This window comes from Patiria miniata, unplaced genomic scaffold, assembly GCF_015706575.1.
Source record: "Patiria miniata isolate m_02_andy unplaced genomic scaffold, ASM1570657v1 HiC_scaffold_7, whole genome shotgun sequence".
NCBI lineage: Eukaryota > Metazoa > Echinodermata > Asteroidea > Valvatida > Asterinidae > Patiria > Patiria miniata.
Genome location: NW_024037074.1, coordinates 35,623,995 through 35,643,980, shown reverse-complemented (window position 1 = coordinate 35,643,980; position 19,986 = coordinate 35,623,995). Strand labels below are relative to the sequence as shown.

The following is a 19,986-nucleotide window of genomic DNA, read 5'->3' as shown; positions in this document are numbered from 1 at the left end:
TTCCTCCCATTTCACAATTTAAAGCCACTCAATATTTGTTTTATATAACTGACATATAGATCCTTGTCATTTGATATACATGAACTTTTATTTCAATAAGAACTGGAGGAAAATGTATTTCTCTCTTCCAAACCACCCCATCATGAAAATGTTGGAACCCAACACTGTAGCGCTGGCTCTTTGGAAAAATACGCGCTACGCACAACGCTGAACGCGCACACCAGCATGCATTTGCACACAAATACCGCGTCAAGGAAAAAGAATGATCCTAACTGTTCAATAGTTCATTCCCCATGGCGGATAGTACTTTTTGAGCCGCGGCGTGAATGGAAGCAATAACGAATGTCACGTGATGCGAGTTCCACCAATCAAATGACAAGGATCTGTATATCGGTTATATAATGTTGTCTGAACATGCCCACCATTACCACAATTTATTTTCATACCTTATTTTCACACTTGACCAGTGCTCCGCCATTGCACAGTGCATCCATCGCTGGTTGTTGGCCGAACCAAGCCGACCAGAGTAATGCGTTCATTCCAAACTGTAAAATCATGCAAAACAGTTACTGGAATATGTTGTAGATGACTACATGTACATTTAAACAGTACATGCAAACCATTATAAGGTGCTACATGTACATACATGTAGTGGTTCTCATAAACTTTATTTACCTTTCTATAATAATAGACATAATTTCCAGCGCCTTGAGTACCTAATTGTTGGTAGATACGTGTGCTATATAAGACTCCGGTATTATTATGCAGTTTACAAACTTAAAAACAGACAAATTGACACACTTTTACAAAGAAAAATGCAATAATTGAATGTTTGACAGCAAGAACTTTGTAAATTGCTTGTTTTGAAAATTGATTACGTATGTTGTATGTATGTTAACTTTATTTTCCAGTTGTATTAAAATTTGTATTTTGTCGTCTAATTTTACGCCAAATTGTTCTCTCTTCAATTCACTTATGCATGACCTGTTAATAATAATTTCAGTAGATGTAATAGTTCTATCAACCAATATTAATTTATGCGTTATTGCAGACTTCATCCGCTGACAAAAAAAATACAATGCTGATCTCTGTTTATGCAAATCTTGTGGTAATATTCAACTACGAATCCTGAGCAACTTAATCCAATAACAGATGTTTTTTTGAGTAAACAGTTAAATAGCCTTTTAAATTCTGTGAGGCTTGTACAATCAAACTCAATGGATTTCAAATGCAAACAGGAGACAACATATAATTGAACCATCTGTTTGTTGTACAGCTTCAGATTATACCAAATATTCGAATATAAGATCCTAAACCTAATATCTGAACAGCTTTTTTTATATTCAAATACATATATTCGAAAACTGTGAGAGGTCTTGTGGAGATGATGAAAAATGCCCACGTTGTCCTTCTAATCACACAAATTGCGTGATTTTATTATTTGTCAAATGTCGTACTTTTGTCAAAACCCGCTACGGCGCATGATTCAAGAGCTCCCATGCCTCCAATGAGGAAAATTATCTCAACTTTCTTATTCAAACTCTGTAAAATAATGGCCATTTCGCTACTTCTTCTTTGTACTTTAATAAGATCTTGTCAATTTTTCGACAACTGCAGGAGCACTCAAATCGCGATCGGTGGCCAGTTTAGGCTGACACTGTTTAAACTTGATCAATGCATTTTGAATATTCGAATATTCAATCAAGGCCAAGTTGGAATAATCAAATACTAAATTATTTGAAAATGCACAGCCCTTCTGAATAACACTTTATCACTTAAAGGGAATATACATCATTTGCTTTTGCTGTAATTTTCAGAAATGGATGGAATTGGGGGGTTGGAAATATAAAGCAAATATAGTTACACTGACTTTTTGGAGGTTTTGGGATCGAAAATGCTATAAAAACCAAGAAAAACGATCATTTTCCTGTAGTCTGGTTCCCTGACTCCATATAAGAAGAAACAGAGCAGTTTACATACATTGGGGAATTGTAAGGTCAGGGAACCAGTCTAGCTGGCTCGTACCCGTTCATAGGTTTGTAATCGATTGCAAACAAGTGCAATGGTCAATTGGGGCCAGTATTTGAAAAAAAGCCAGTTGTTTCCAACGCTGATCGGCCGATCAGCGTTGGAAATTGATACAAAAATACCACTTTTCTTGAAAATGACAGTATACCAGGTGCCATAATTTTACAGGATGCTTTAGACTGTCATTTACCAACATCCTATTAAGGAATTTCGCAAAAACTTGGTAGTTTTATTTTTCGATGTTTGCAAATGTTGTATATTCCCTTTAATTTCAATGACAAAACCTGTCCCCAGTGAGGGCGCACTGGGCAAGGTGTCCATGATTCCTTTTGTTTCACTTGTGTACAAGCCTTCCCATGCCAGACACCAATAACTTTTGCCAATAAAAAACAAAAAGCAGGGTATCATGTATTTAATGCTTGTGGATGGTTCTCAACTCAGCTGATTCTGTGTGTTTTGCAATGTCAATGGAAGACTTTTGACACGTTTGGTGGCAGCAAATACACAGTCCTTTTTCTAATGTTTGAGTTATCTTGAACATGGGCACATTTGGCTTAATCCCGACGTTAACAATTTGAAAAGGACGGTTGCATTTGCTACCATCATACGTCACAAAAGTCTCCCATTGCATGACATAGTTGTTGGTAAACTATGTTTGCAATGTAATATTTTGTGCTAGGAAAATTTCACGATTGACGGTTTCAGTGATTATTGGTACTCCAGTGGTTATATCTCACCTTGTCTGGAGCATCTGCCTTGGCGTCGTTATCAAGCAGTGTCCTGATGACCTCCACGTGACCCTGGCCGGCAGCTAGATGGAGGGCAGAACGGTCTTTCTATCAGGGAAGAAAAAAGCAAGAACGCTGAGAACGGGACTCCGGAAACGTGAGAAATGGTGAGATTTCGTGCACCGATGGGGAGTATTATTGTACGTGGTATTTGGTTGGTTCTTCTCCTGAGGACTTCCACAAGGGAGTATAACTAGGAGGCCAGAAACACTGGGGCAAACCACTTCTCTTAGCGACAAGCGTTACTGGGTTCTTTTATGTGCGTTAGGCCTTATACAACGCATGGGACCTACGGCTTTGCATCCCATCCGAAGGACAAAGCAAGAATGGTTAAGTGCCTTGCTTAAGTGTCATTCATCCTCCTTTACTTGTGACTTGACTTGTGAAGTGACATGTGACTGGACTTCTCTGAAGTACTTGTGATCCATCATAAGTACCTCGACTATACAATTTTATGTGTTCTACTTTCACTGTCAGAAACTTTGAGATTTTCATGATTTTGGGTTTTACTTAACCATGCACAAGTAAATGTAGCACAAGAAAAACTAACAATCAATTCAGGTTTCCCAGAGACGAGCGCATGCCAAAACTCCATGAAAAATTCTTGCATTTCCCAAAATGATTTATTAACAAGTCATTACTCAACTGTTTTATTAATGAACCATTCATAAATACCTCAGACAGTTTAGCCATTCCTATTGGTCGCGAGCCCGTCACGTGGCCGGTCTTAAACGGATGATAAAGACATGTCCAGCTGGTCTTAAACACTTTTCCAGTGTCACATAAAATGTGGACTCCTAAAAATCCAGTGCCTCTTACCGTTTCATTGGTTGAACGTTCACAATCCTCACGTAGGCATGCGCAACACTACCAGTGAGTCAGAATTTTATAGTTCTAAATTCAAAACGCAACGCCCAAGGTGCGTTCTGCGCGACTTCGCGCAGAACGTGCTTCGCGCGCGTCAATCTCCATAAAAGGGTTGTTTACATCTTACTCGCCAGCTGAACACTCCATTATTTTGCTAGAGGGATGTTTCAAAAAGCTGGAGTGAACTTGTTGATCAAAATCGGGATTTTTTGAACGAATTCCTTGATTTTATTTAACTGAAAAGGTATTTATGAATGGGAATAAATATGTGCTCGGTCGGTATTAATCACTCTGTTTAAGACTGCTTAGAGTCTGGGTGCTGATAATTACCCTCGCCTCCGGCTCGGGTAATTATCAGCACCCAGACTCTAAAACAGTCTTAAACAGAGTGATTAAAACCTCTCGAGCACACATTTATTCCCTTAGTAATATCAAGCGAAAATTATGGTATACAATAATAGTTATTTATATGGTGCATGGCATTTTTGTACACACTTGTAGCAAATGGCACTTTGTTCCATCAGATGCCATTATAATACAATGCCAGTGAACCACATCACACGGAAGAAAAAAAGAAGTATATTGTTGCAAGTGTTTTGCAAAAGCAAGCCTGTTGCTTAGTCTTCCTTCTTTGTTTTTTTCTTTGTTTGTTTCTTTGGCATTTGTTCACATGTACCTCATCCATGCAGTTGACATTGATCCGATCTTTGATCATTCTTTCCACTTCTTCAAGGTTGCCTGTTCGGGCCATCTCATGGAAATTCTTTTCGGTAGGAAGTACTGTGAACAAAAGAAAAGAACAATGACAGAGCAAAAAACAAATGGTTAAAATAAAATAAGAAGACCCTTTAGTACCAATACACACGTTTTTAAACATATGTAGTCCGACATCTAATTTTGCAGCGCCCTGATCTACGTTCTCCTGGTCAGAAGAGTACCATTTTCTCACTGGAGACTAAAAAAAATGACTCTGCTCAAATGATACAATTCAGAATCTAGTTCGGAGTCTGGATATTGTGCAAAATGATTTGGTCCAAAATGACAGCAGAATTTTCTTCTTGATGTCATTGGTCGTGCACATTTGACCTTTTGATTTTCCCTGACCCTGGATATTTAAAAAGATATTGGTTTCCAAAGCAAATGTTAAAAAGAGCAGCGTATTCAGCGCCAAAAAACGTACATTAGGCAAAAAAAAAAAGTTTCCGGTTTTTTTTCTACAAATGTCGGCTGATGACTGCAAATGGTGCCCGACTAAACTAAGTGCAAATATATGGGAGTCCAGAGAGGCCACATAAAGCTTATTCTTGATCGTTACCCCATCTAAAATCATGTTAAAATTGTGCAGCAGCAGGATTCCAGTCAAACCAGTGAATTTGGCAGTTTTGAGACATCATCTTTCATTGAAAAAAACCTTTTTCATTTTGCCGATGCGCATGTCAGAAACCGGAGACTTTATTTGGCCTTATGTACTGTTGCGCGATGCAAAGCACGCATCCCCCCCTCCATCCCAAATGGTTGAGCCGAATGTAGAGTTGACCTGCTGAGGGCACGCAAAGATCAGCACATGCGCAATGTATGTATACACATGAAGCATGACCCATGTATTTGTCAGATCGGAAACGCGAGGCTGATAAGTAAAAACCCAGATTGTCCACCGGTTATCCACCCAAAAAATTGTCCCATGATCCAAATGTCAATGGTTCCAAAACATTTGAATTATGGATCAACGATGGCAACTTTTTGGGTGGATTTGTGTTTTCAGAAATTGGAATTCCAGACAAGGTATTTCGTTTATCAAAGTGCATTTCCAAAAAGCCATAGTGCTGACCCCCCGACATGCCCGAAAAATCACAACATTGTCATTATGCTAGAACTAGAAGGCTAACGGAAAGGTGCCTTCTATTCTAAAAGTACTGGTGATGCAACCATAGAGGAACAAAAACCACATTCCTCCATGGTGCAACCATTGCTCGACATATACAATGTAGCCTACAAAGGCTACATGGTTGAATCATGGAGCTACAGTGTATATCCTTTTTATAGCTCCATGGTCGAATACACCTCACATTCACAGTCACAGGAGCCGGAAAAATACAAAATGTTAAAGGGAATATACAACATTTGCAAACATCGAAAAATAAAACTACCAAGTTTTTGCGAAATACCAATAGGATGTTGGTAAATGACAGTCTAAAGCATCCTGTAAAATTATGGCACCTGGTATACTGTCATTTTCAAGAAAAGTGGTATTTTTGTATCAATTTCCAACGCTGATCGGCCGATCAGCGTTGGAAACAACTGGCTTTTTTTTCAAATACTGGCCCCAATTGACCATCGCACTTGTTTACAATCGATTACAAACCTATGAACGGGTACGAGCCAGCTAGACTGGTTCCCTAACCTTACAATTCCCCAATGTATGTAAACTGCTAGTTGCTCTGTTTCTTCTTATATGGAGTCAGGGAACCAGACTACAGGAAAATGATCGTTTTTCTTGGTTTTTATAGCATTTTCGAACCCAAAACCTCCAAAAAGTCAGTGTAACTATATTTGCTTTATATTTCCAACCCCCCAATTCCAACCATTTCTGAAAATTACAGCAAAAGCAAATGATGTATATTCCCTTTAAGTTAATCTTCCCACTGACGATCGGTTCCAAAATACTCACAGATGTCTTCTTCCTCCGAGTCATAATATGTGCCTGTACCGGAGTGCGACATGGTGGCATTCTTGACAAACCTCACCGAGACTTAGAGACCTGTTTCCACAGTCCACACCTGACTAGTGTTGTCGAGGCAAGTGTCACTGACACTACACTAACTATTCAGCCAGCTTAGCCCTGCGTGCATGTGTACACGTCCACCTGTTGCATTTTGTGCATTGATTGATTGCATGACCTGCATACCGACCCAAGGTCGTTTATAGACTGGCAACCTGCGCATATGCGAAATAAACCGCCAGGAAAACTATGCCGGCGCGGCGGCCGTCTATCAGGCAAACCATGGGCAAACCATGGTTTTCCTCCATGGGCAAACGGATAGGAATAATTCAGGACAAAAGTCCTGAATGCTCCGTGATGGATATCGATAATACGATACGACGTACACAACCAAGTGCACTGCCAAACATGAAAGAATGTTCCATGTTGAGAAAAAAACAAGTTTGTGTTCCTTCCTCCATATGGATCAACCATTCAACCATGGAGACATGATTCAACCGAGGAAGAAGTTTGACTGTGACCATACGAAATGACGTAAACAAGTCTTATCGTATGTGGCATTTTTTGCTACGGCTACGGCTTTTCAGCATTTCATTTGTATGGCAAATGACAAAAAAATAGCCTTAAGAAAGCCAAGCTCCAAAACGATTACAATGCGCCGTTAACATTGGCTTTTCATTATGCATAATAATGGTCAGTTTGGAAGAGCGCCCCCATTTGGAAGATGGGTCCCCCCCCCCCCCCCGCTTTTGGATTTTATGGAGGCCAACTGTCCGGAGAAAAAAAACATGTCTACATTTCGGCGCGGATGTGCGAGTGCGGTCCCCCCCCCCCCCCCGACATCAAAAGCTGCATGGATACGCCACTGGTGAGCTACAATTAAGACTCTATCAAGTACGTGAGAATATAAACAAAAGTGCCGGTTTTGAGGTTATTTTGTAACTTTCCAATGTCCCAACTTATTTTAATAGTGTTGAACAACATAAAACAAACTTATAAAAATTTTTTAATGCGCCGTTTTGGGGTTGTGGGACGTAAGCGCGCAAGTAAGCATTACATAAATAGGCCTATATCATGAGGAGCGTCCCTAGTATCACGTGACATGGTGGGCACCCCCCCCCCCCTTAGCCCTCCAAGTGTGCAGACAAATAAAGGGTCTATGCAATGGGATTTTTTTAACGCAATCCTTGAAAATGCACCTTTGCGTCCCATTTAACTTTATTTTTATTTTTCATTTTGCCATTTTCAAGGGTATTTCGGTGTCTTTTTTTCGGGGGGGGGGGGTAATGCTAATGTGAATTTCCATATTCATGAGCAACTAACTGTGATGTCATTTTAGGCAGAAACGTCAATGTTAAAGCTGTTTCAACACAAACAGTTGCTACCATTTTGGATACTTATCGTAAATTTTCATTTCTGTGGTGATTCGTTGTTGTGTCAGTACATGGCAGTAAGCCAATGAGCAAACGTTTTCAATAAGCAAATTTTAGGTTCATTATTGAACAGAAAACACCTAAACTGAACAGTGTTTTCCTGAAATTACATATCACAGCATCAGCAACCTCAGTTGTCCGGAAAAGCATGGAACATATATTTTAATGTTTAAAGAAGTGCACTTTTCCATAAAGTGAATCAAAAAGGGATGTCAAATGTTTTTCATACATTTATGAGTAGAAAGTCGCACAAACAATTCCTAAGAAAAATTCATTTTAAGCCCGTGCGACAATGCGCTTTGGGGATGGGGTTCTGCGCATGGTAGAAAGGGCCCCGACCGGCTCTACACCGGTCTTTGACTCGGAATTTGTATTTCTTGGAAATTAGGGATGACATTTATACACTCTGTGTTTTGCAACGTAGTGGAGGGATGATTTTTCAAAATGGCGACGGGTTTCAGAACTGCTTTTAGGCTGATAATCTTTGGAGGAGAAAAAACCCCAAAAGTCATGGGTTAAAAGTACCCTCTCCAAATAAGAACAGAAAGAGGGTAACACTGACAAGCTTTAATTTTTATGTATTTCTTGATCAACTTTGAGGCGGTTCTGCACGAGAATATTTCCCGATTTCTTTGAAGTGTCGGTCGGGGTACCTATATGGGAATTTATTTACTGCTCTGCACCAATAAAACACTACGAAGCCCGAGAAGGCACAGGGTGGAAAAAAATACATTGCTAATTTGTTCGCACGAATTACTTATTCGTTAATTCCCATGATTTAGCTAATTCGTTCCCACGAATCAGTAATTCGTGCGAATGAATTAGTCATTCATGCGAATGAATTAGTAATTCGTGCAAATTAACGAATTAGTAGTTCGTACGAACGAATTAGTAATTCATGCGAACGAAATGGTAATTCGTGCGAACGAAATAGTAATTCGTGGGAACGAATTATAAGCAACGTAAAAAAACTCCACCTTGTCCCTTCCCGGACGTCTTAGAACACCACCCTGACCTCTGGGAAAGCACCACTCACTATACGGTCTTCCACCGAGATATTTCAAAAAACAAAATCAACATGAAAATGCATCAAACGGACAAAAGTGAATGGATCCAAGCAACCTTCCTAAATATTCTTAATTGAAAAAAAAATATGACCTAAACTTAAGTCTTAAGCATATAGACGCATCCAGTATTATGTAGAGCTTCTCCTTTGCGGAAAAAAACGGCCTGTTCACATCCTCAAAACTTGTGTAGGTCCTCAGTTTGAATCCGTCAGGTTCTGCGTTACGACGAATTTCACATCAAGCAACGAAAAACAAACAAACACCGGAAACCGCTGTGCTATTCAGTCGATGGCAACAAAATGGATGCATGCCATATCAATACTTATAAAAATGGCATTTTTACTGATACATATAATACTTTTAATAATACTTATTTAAATGGCATTTTTAGTGCACTATTGTAAACAGATATTGACTGCTTCGAGTGGTGTAGTATATAGCCTCCTGAGGTGATCCATGAAGCATTCTATTTTTCTCGAGACCAAGCGAAGCCGAGGGAAAATAGAATGCTCCATGGACCACCGAGGGAGGCTATAGTGTTACTACAGTCGACTCTCATTATAAAGAGCACTTTTATAAAGAGGTTCTGCTTATAAAGAGCAAATTCTGAGGTCCCAAATCTCAGGTTCTCTGTGTGTTTCTTTGTTTCGCTGTCCTTTTATAACAACATTCCTGTTATAAAGAGGTAATTTGGCTAGTCCCATCGACCTTGTTATACGAGAGTCGACTGTATATGTTGTACCTGCACAGGGCAGCTGGCGGTGATGGCGTACCCGCGTACTGGCGTCATATGAGGGGTGGCACTTTTATGTGAGATGAGTTGGGGCTCATTTTTGGAGGGGGGGGGGCACTCAAATAATGAGACACTCTTCTGTATAGGTCGCTATCAACAAGATGAATCATGCAATTCAAATCAAGACTTCAAACTTCAGCAGCTCTATACCCGTGAAATTCCGAGCAAATCTCACGCGCACCGTGCTCGATATCCACCACAGCGGCGGCTGCCGTATACGTACCACACTTTAGGGACCGGCTGACTTTACTTTAGGGGAATAAAATCCACATCCATGTCTTGGAATAACTTAGTCTCAAGATGTCATCACTGTGCTTCTCATGAATATGGATTTTACATAAATCCGCGAAACATCCTTAACATGGAAATAGGCCTACAAAGAAAACGTTTTATGACCAAATTGCTCACAGTCATAGCTGAAGCACAGCCATAATGGTACAACAGAGGGAGCGAGAACGTGGTTCGATGAGTCGCCAACTAAAACCGACACAAATTACAAGGACCACTAGCACTGACGATGAAAAACATCCTAGCGGACGAATTCGACTCGGTCAAGATTGATTTGCGGATATACATAATCTGCTGCTGCTGAAGCAGGTTTATCCCAAATTGTAGTGTCCACCATGCATACCCTCAATTCGCATTTAGTGATCATAATGCCATAATGCCACACCAAACAAACTAATTAATGCCACCTTATGCAGAGGACACACAGAGATGGGCGTGAAACACTGACAAATATCGATTTTGAGAGCAGTCTGGTATGTTTTTAAACATTAATATCATGGAAATTTTAGCAGATTTCGTAATTATCAGTGAGATGTGGGCTGATTTATGCATCCTACAGTATATACTTTAAGTACAACATAAAATACATATATCTGAAACTCGGATTGTGCATAAAATGATAGGGAAACCATCGCCCTTCTTACACGGAGGCGCCAGCCTGCCAATAATTGCAAAGTTCATCCTAACACGAGAATGTACGGTTGCAGCAACTTCCTGTAGTCATGAGCCGTTTGCAGGGGCGGTAAGACTGAAGAGAGGCTGCAGAGGCATGCAGCCATGTAATCTCTGGTCGCGTTAATGTAATATAATGTGATAGCTCGACCATGTAGAAATATTGTTCTGCAATATATGGTTCCGTGTAAAGAGCGAAAGCACGATCAGATATTTATTATGTCAAAATAACCGTTTCCTTATACATGTAGTTTTAAAGGCGGTCTTGCCGTATATTAAATTGAAAGAGCTTGTAAATGCATCCCAGGTTTATTTCTAAAAAAGACACTCTTGTCGGGGTAAAAACCTCCTTTATGTCGCTTTGATTTTGATAAATATCTTAGTTGTATATGAGCATCTATTTTTCGGGGTGACATGCGAAAAGAACACGGCCAAGAGCAACTTTTTTAAGCTCAGAGAGTTAGTCAAACTTACGTCTGTGCTCATACGACTGCCCAGGAATCGCTGTAAGATGTGATGCAACACTAACATTTCCTGAAAAGGACAAAAAAACCCGAATTATTTCTCACAAATAAGGACGTACCTGACCATTTAAAATATTGAAAATTAACACTTTACCTTATCTTTCTCATTCACAAGTACATCCAAAGAAAGAAAAAAAAAGCGTCCATAGAATATACACACAAAACATTGATTAACATTGTTGTACACTTATCCATTGAACGCCGTATCGATTTTTTATTTGATCTATCGGTCGGTGATAGACCCGAGTTATTTTTTTCAGAATGGCATTAAGCCAACTATGCTCAGGGAGCCGCAGGGACCATTTCCAGGGAGCATGCTAAGCACACATTTTGCTGAGCAAAGACATGTTGCCAGCCAAACAGGTCATGTGATGTAAAACGCACGTGTTTTTTTTCTGAGCAACATCAGACGCATTCATTGCTTATTGGAACTCCATGCGAACTCGTCCAAGCATGTCGATCCAATTAAGAAAACAACATCAACAGTAATTAGAATGCGGGTTTTGTTAATTGAAATATAACGTTCGAATAACATTATCAGTGTTGACAGCTATATAGGTTGTGATCTTTTTCCTCCCTCGTGTTTAAAATCGGTTTGTTATATACTTACCACTGCTCTTGTTTCTAACCCTGATCTGGCGATGGCGAAGCCTGGCTTTCACACGCGACGCAGTGGACATTCGGCGAGAGGCATTGTCTGCGAAGTCCGCTCCTTGGGCAGCGCTGCTGCGCCGATCATTCCCCGAAATATCTGTCCTCTGAGCACCCTCTGTGACGGAGCCGTACCCGCTGAGGACGCTACCAGACGCGGTCAACTCGTCGGATTCCCCCGCATTCCGCCGCGGTGCCGTCCAGTGGCTTCCCGTTTCTGACGGTTGAATTCGATTGTTATTATCATGAGGATTAACAAATTTGACACCTCTGGTAGGTAAAGGTGTTGGCTTTTTGTCGATCGACGCTTGTTGCCCGATTTCTTCATCTATTGGCCTTAATGAGTTACCACTGTAACCACTGTAATAACTACTCATTGTTGATCCCTTATATACAGAGAGAAATTACACAAAATACATATCAATTCCACAGCCTCAAAGTACTGTGAAAGAAGGCCGGATGAGCACTCGTCAAGCAACAGTTGTACTGCTTCAAATTATATCAATTGCAGTTATGCCGATTACTACTGCAACAAACTAGCTGCTTATATAACCAATAGCACTCTTCCAACATGCCGATTACTAGACAGTGCAACCAAACAGCTGCTAATATAACCAATATCACACGACGTATAGATTTGTGCGTCACGTATGACCATGGCCAATTGCCAGACCGTCATAAATTGACTGCTTTGCATATAAAAGTATCTGCATTATTACTGGTACGTCAGATGTATGCTAGTTTCCAAAAATCCCACATTAATATTATATGCTGGTACGCCCGGCCCAAGACCCTTCACATTGTGGTGTTTGGTGCTACTTTGAAAAAAAGAAGCGATGTTTGGAATAAATTGCATCATGTAAAATAGTTCTACAAACTAGTCATACAATGGCATGGTTTGAGGGTGGATATTGCGTGTTGGAGGAGATACGAATGGTGGGCGGGAGCCGGGAGGGGGGTTGACGGCACGTCCTACTATAGGGAAATTCGCACGGGAAATTTTAAAATCTACAATGCTTTCTCTTGCATTCGAAGGCAATTTGAGAATTAGGAACTTTTGCATTCTATTTATTATTTGTGACCCCATTTTACTAGTATCATAACATTAGTCAGCGGTTGAACCCCCCCCCCCCCCCCCGATTCGCCATATGCAGAGACCCACTTGTTGACTCGGGCGGGAACTTTGTTTTTTAAAGGTTTGCCAATTAAGTGGGCCGCTGGACACGACAGGCAAAATTTTAAGACGAGATAAACGAATAAGCAATATGTTGCCGGTAATTATGGTATGGAAAGTAAAAATGCATGGTACGGAAGTAAAAGTCATAACATCATCGTGATTGACGTTATGGCCCCCAAACCAAAGTACGTGTAATGTTTGTAATATACATTAACATGGATAAAGGAATTGTTTTTGTCGAGTTACAGCATTCTTGTGATCAGTGGCGTATCCGGGGGGGGGGGGGGGGGGGGGGCTTGGCTTTCCCCCCGGCGGATTTTTTTGACAGATTTTTTGGTCAGCAATGATTTATATAAATTTGTATAGAGTTCTTCTGACATCAATCCCACCAATGAAAACCCACTCAACAACCATTACAATGCGACGTGAAAATGTCCATATAATAATTATGTAGTATGCATAATAATGGTCAGTTTTGAAGAGCGCCCCCATTTGGAAGATGGTTACCAGCCCCCCCCCCCCCCTCTTTGATTTAACGGAGGGCAAGTGTCCGGAGAAAAAGACGTGTCTACATTTCGGCGCGGATGTGCGGTCCCCCCCCCCCCCCGACATCATCAAAAGCTGGATACGATAGCGTGCTTGTGATGCTTCGTTGCCCATAAGGCACTGCAGGTTGCCTTCCAATTTCTCAATTCTTGCGAAGCGCGCCCGCTATTTCTATATAATACTACGGGAAAGCAGTACTACATGTATTTTGCAATGGAGTGTAGTTCAACAAACGCTATAAAGGTGTAGACCTGTAAATCACAATTTAAATTCTCAGGTACTAGAGCATTTTGAGGGCCGTGAACTTGAGGATTTGTAAAAACAGAAGGGTGGAAGCCGTGCAGAGGACTGCTGCGAGCTCGCGTTAAATTTGGATGAAATTAGGGCCTAAAATAACTCTATTTTTCAATGGAGCATTGGCGTCCATTTTCAAAATGGCGATGGGCCTCAGAACTGCTTGTAAAGGAAGGAATTTTCTCCCAAAAATGAACGGAAAGTTAAAGATGATGAAATAATCCTTACTCTGATGGGTGTCTCTAACACCTTGGAGAGTTGTGAGTATTTTTAAAAATTTTGGGAAGTGCGTGTATTTATCACTGAGGTCTAGCTCTATGGCATGTCTATATAGACTTGATGCCAAGTGGGTAATATTGTTTTACATACGGTTATTACTGGCTCTACGCACGCAATATCACTGCAATGCGCGTAGACTGGTTCCCAGACCAAATGATGCTGACTATTGACGATCAATTACCGACTTGTGTGTGGGGATTGAAGTGAAATATAACAAATATAAATCCCCTATCCTTGGTGGTGCATTTTATAGGCCACCGAGCACGAGTATTGATTTCTTTGATAAAATTGATGAAGTTTTAGCAACCGCCTCAACTAAAAACAAGGAGTGCATTTTATTGGGTGATTTTAACTGTAATTTTATGGATGGTGTCACTAAGGCCAAAAAAAAAAAGTCTCCGGTTTCTGGTATGCGCGCGCGTCGCCGTAGCCATGCGCGTCGGCAAAATGAAAAAGTTTTTTTTTTCAATGAAAGATGATGTCTCAAAACCGCCAAACTCACTGGTTTGACTGGAATCCTGCTGCTGCACAATTTTAACGTGTTTTTAGATGGGGTTATGATCGAGAATAAGCTTTATGTGGCCTCTCTGGTCTCCCACAATATTTGCACTAAGTTTAGTCGGGCACCATTTGCAGTCATCGGCAGACATTTGAAGCAAAAAAAAACAGGTAAAAAAAAAAACAGCCGCGTCGCCGCACCACTTTTTGGGCAAGCTCCATACCAGAAACCGGAGACTTTTTTTTTTTGGCCTAATATCAATAACTGATAGCTTGAAATTTTATACCTCTCTATATGGATTTGCTCAAGTGATCACCACCCCAACAAGGGCCACCAGCCATAGCAACACTCTCATCGACTTAATATTTGTAAATAATCCAGATGTTTTTACTGATAATGGTGTATTTTGTACTAGTATATGTGATCATTTTTTAACTAATTCAGTTCGTTGTTTTAATTTTAAATGATCCACTCAACAAGGTCATAATTACATTGAAATATAGACCATTCAAGAAGATGAATGTCCAAGATTTTATTCATGATTTGGAAAAAGTACATTGGAATGCTATTGCTAACATAACTGACATTGAACTAGCCTGGCAAACCTGGTTAAATAGTTTTATGGAAATTGTGAACCTGCATGCTCCACTCTGTAAAATTAGGCATAATGCTTGTCCTTAGGTCACAGACGACATTGTTAAGCTGATGAAAGAACGTGATCAGATCCATAATAGGCTGCCGTCAAACATAATTGTCAGAATTTATGGAATGAGTATAGATGTTTACGCAATAAAGTTACACACATGTTGCAGAAGCAAAAGACCGATCATTACTGTGGTCTGATCCGTGATAATGCTGGTAACAGCAATGATCTGGAGTTGCCTTAAAGAAGTAACCCCGAAGCAAGGCCATATTCTCCCCCGGCCAGTTCGATTGAGGTCAATGGATCAGACTGCAGCGATAGTGATCAGATTGCTATAAATGCATTTAATTTTGTGACTTGTGCGCAAAACGTCACAAAAGACTTGCCAGTCACAACACGTATTGTGTTCACCGATGTATCAGAACCTGGTGGTAACGATTGTGTTTTTAATCTCAGGCCGGTCTCACCTGCTTTGTTGAAAAAAACTCTCCAAACTATGAATGTTAACAAAGCTACAGGGGATGATCAACTCAGCTGTCGTTTACTAAAAGTTGCTTGCCTTGCCATCTTTCATTCCTTAACCAAAATCATAAATATGTCCTTGATGCATGGATATGTTCCTAAAGGATTGAAGAGTGCCAAAGTGGTACCAATCTTTAAGTCTGACAATACCTCTGATGTAGGTAACTATCGTCCCATTTCTATCTTGCCAATTGTAAGTAAGATCTATTAGAGCGAGCCGTTTGTGATCAGTTGTATGAATTTATCAATGAACATGATCTAATGCATCCTAATCAGTCAGGATTTCGCCCAATGCACTCCACAACCACAATTCTTGCCAAACTGGTCAATCAATGGAGCAGAAATGTTGAACATGGCAACCTGCCAGGAGTGGCTTTCATAGACCTCAGAAAAGCTTTTGATACCGTCAACCACGAAATTCTTCTGGCTAAATTAAGCTCACTTGGCTGTTCAGCGAGTGCTTTGAAGTGGTTTGCTAGCTACCTGTCAGGTCGCACACAAAGAGTTTATTTGAACAAAGCCTATTCCGAATCTCAGAGTGTTGTGAATGGTGTTCCACAGGGCTCTATCCTAGGCCCACTAATGTTCTCTATTTGTGTTAACTCTATGCCTTCGTCGGTTAATAACGGTATTGTTGACATGCATGTACGCCGACGACACAACTCTCACAGTTAATGGCAAGACGACTGCGGATGTCGAACACAAATTATCTGTTGCCTTGATGCAGATCTCTAGCTGGCTGAATACAAGTCGTCTTGTTTTAAATTATGATAAAACCAATGTGAAGATCATAGGATCTAGAGCAAAACTCAAAGACGTTGTCGATTTCAGAGTGGAGGTAAATAACATTATTCTTAAAAGAGTTCATAAAACTAAATGTCTAGGTGTGATCATTGATGATGAGATGAAATGGACTGATCAGATAGACAAGGTTGTGAGTACTGTGCAAGCAAAATTGGGTATTATTCGCCGGGTGAAACCATATATTCCGGCTGACTCTGTCAAATTACTTTACAATGCGTTTATCTTACCCCATTTTGATTACTGTCATCTGGTCAGAGAGATTCAACATGCACACAGACAAGCTGTATAAACTCCAAAAACGTGCTGCCAGATTAATTTTAGGTAAAGGATATGATACTCCTTCAAGTGCACTATTTAATACACTAGGCTGGATGCCGTTACCAAAACGATTTTGCTACCTGCGAGCAGTACTCATGTACAAATGTACCAACAATCTTGCCCCTACCTACCTGACAGAAGATTTCATTAAAATATCTGACATGCACCATCACTCCACCAGACAAGCAACTGAGGACACCCTGTTCATTCCTAAATATAAATCAGACTACTTAAAGCATAGTTCTTTTGTTGCTGGGGCTACAGTCTGGAATAGTTTAAATAAAGAAACACGATCAGCAGCCTCAATTGGGTCTTTTAAGTCAACAATGACACTTAACTTTTTAACCGTTTAAGTTGCTCCCAAATTATTGTTTTAATTGTACGTTTTCTTAGAATGTTAAGTGTACATGTACTAATTTTTATTGTCTTTATCACTTACAATTTCATGTTTCCCCTTTTTTTTGGGGGGGGGTGTTTGTTGGGTGTTTGGTTGTTTGGGCTCTTTGTTGGGGTGTTTATTGGGGTGTTTGTTGGGGTGTTGGGCTGTTTGTTTGTTTCTTTGTTGGGGTGTTTTTTTATGTTGCTTGCTTGCTTGCTTTGTTTTGTTTTGTTTTGTTTTGTTTTTGTTTTTAGCATGTTAAGGGTACATGTACTCATTTTTACTGGGTTTTTTTCCTTTTTATTTTTACTGTTTTTTTTTTTATTTACAATAGTTTTTTTTTAACTTCGTTTTTCGTTTATATTTGCATGTAGGACTTATTTTGTGATTTTATTATTAAATTTAACTTCTTAATCTGCACTTTTGTCTATTTTCGTTTTCAGATACACATTTATATTGTTTATGTTGTAAACACGTTCATGTCTCTTTTATTTAATGATTATAATTCAACGGTTATAATTTTATATGATCTGTTTTGATAATTTTACACACTTTTAATCCTTTAAATTGTTCGGTTTTTGTTTAATTAATTTATAATTATATGTTCAGGGCCCCGTGGAAGACCACATTATATATGAACGGGATACCCTGATAAAAGATCAGAAATAAATAAATAAATAAATAAACAACTAAACTTGCCGAATACGTTTACAATTTTGTACACAACATATGGGAGTATTTTGAATCGCTTGCGAATTCTATGCGAGCACTCTGATTGGTTCAGATTCCAGAGTGTACGGTATTCTAGGCCGCCACGGAAGATCGTACTTCGAGGTTTGTACTGACTTTGTGTTGTGCAACATTATAGTGTTAATGTAATACAAATTATTGTAATACAAAGTAAAAATGGCTGCCTACAAAATGGTCCGATTTAATTATCTTGCAAACATGAGTGAACGGAAATACACTGAAAGCAAATACTATTTGATACACAGTCAGTAACAAATCGTCCTTAGTCTAGTAAAACCACTCCCAGGATACCGTCAATTTGACAGCGGACTCGGGATTATTTTCAGCACTATGATCTTCCGGATTACACTTACAGGTACCGCACAATACGATGTCAACACATCCCTAGTCGTTAAAATTCGCGGCGAAACTGTATGGGCGGAACCATCTTATAAATGAATATTCAAGATCAAATCCAATATTCATGATGTATGACGATGTCATTTTGGTTGTTCTCGAACAGTGCCTTCCGTTAGGGTAGCAGACCAGTAAATAAACTTCCATAGACCCCAATGGTAAATGCTCCCACTTCAAAAATTCGGGAAAAATACTCACAACTCTCCAAGGTGTTCGAGACGCACATCTAATTAAAGCTTATTTCATCATCTTTCATTTTCTTTTCAATTTTCGGGGGGTCAACTGATGACTTTTAGGAGAAATTTCCATCTGAAGATGATCACACCTGAAAATAGTCCTGAAGCCCATCGCCATTTTGAAAAACGATGCCTACACTCCATTGCAAAATAGAGCGCTTTTAGGGTCCAAATTACATCCAAATTACACAGAACTGCAAGCTCCCAGTCCTGTGCACGGCTTCCACCCATATTTTTTACAAACCCTCAAGTTCATGGCCCACAGCATGCCCAAATACCGAAGATTTTGAGGGCATGCAAATCGTGATTTGGCCGGCGCAGGCAATTTCGGACCGATTTACTGGTCTGCACCCTATAGAGAAGCGAGGTTCTGAAAAATTTCCCCAAACCACTTGTACGGCACGAGGAAGGATGGATGACTCATATTTCATCAAAAAATTGCTAGAAAAAAATCTCTGAATGCGATTTCTGGCCTGAAAACAAGCCCTCTATTTGCGGCTACCTTACTGTAGGGCGCCCCCAACGGGCGTTAATTGAGTTTTGGCTCCTTCCGACCCCAAATTCCCCCCCCCCCCTTGTTCTCTCGAAATTGCTGTGATCGGACGACGGTCCATCGGCCCTATTCAGATTTGGGGCGCATTTTTTGCGGAACCGCCATTGGTGACCCCTTTTGAAACGCTGCCCCCCCCCCAGGTTCCGCCCCCCTGAAAAAAAACACTCCGCAAACATTTGTCAACAAACGATGGAAGGCGCAATTTTGAAACTACAGAGAAGCGAGGTTCTGAAAAATTTCCCCAAACCACTTGTACGGCACGAGGAAGGATGGATGACTCATATTTCATCAAAAAATTGCTAGAAAAAAAAATCTCTGAATGCGATTTCTGGCCTGAAAACAAGCCCTCTGTTTGCGACTACCTTACTGTAGGGCGCCCCCAACGGGCGTTAATTGAGTTTTGGCTCCTTCCGACCCCAAATTCCCCCCCCCCCCTTGTTCTCTCGAAATTGCTGTGATCGGACGACGGTCCATCGGCCCTATTCAGATTTGGGGCGCATTTTTTGCGGAACCGCCATTGGTGACCCCTTTTGAAACGCTGCCCCCCCCCAGGTTCCGCCCCCCTGAAAAAAAACACTCCGCAAACATTTGTCAACAAACGATGGAAGGCGCCATTTTGAAACTATAGAGAAGCGAGGTTCTGAAAAATTTCCCCAAACCACTTGTACGGCACGAGGAAGGATGGATGACTCATATTTCATCAAAAAATTGCTAGAAAAAAAAATCTCTGAATGCGATTTCTGGCCTGAAAACAAGCCCT

At 40.3% G+C, this 19,986-nt stretch overlaps 1 protein-coding gene across 6 annotated transcripts in view; it reads right to left on the bottom strand.

The window, feature by feature from the left end:
- The window catches only part of LOC119744784 (ankyrin repeat and death domain-containing protein 1A-like), a 49,339-nt gene that overhangs the window by 18,839 nt on the left and 10,514 nt on the right, over positions 1–19,986 (bottom strand). For 2 of the 6 annotated variants that reach the window (XM_038220917.1, XM_038220918.1), the window contains 5 exons: positions 11,790–12,047; positions 11,130–11,189; positions 4,360–4,463; positions 2,766–2,864; positions 447–545 (listed from right to left, as the gene is read on the bottom strand). In XM_038220917.1, the coding sequence (XP_038076845.1) occupies positions 447–545; positions 2,766–2,864; positions 4,360–4,463; positions 11,130–11,189; positions 11,790–12,047 (620 nt within the window). Of the gene's footprint in view, positions 1–446; positions 546–2,765; positions 2,865–4,359; positions 4,464–6,351; positions 6,589–11,129; positions 11,190–11,789; positions 12,410–19,986 lie in introns of those variants that run through there. The other 4 variants (XM_038220916.1, XM_038220919.1, XM_038220920.1 and 1 more) reach the window with 4 other exon arrangements.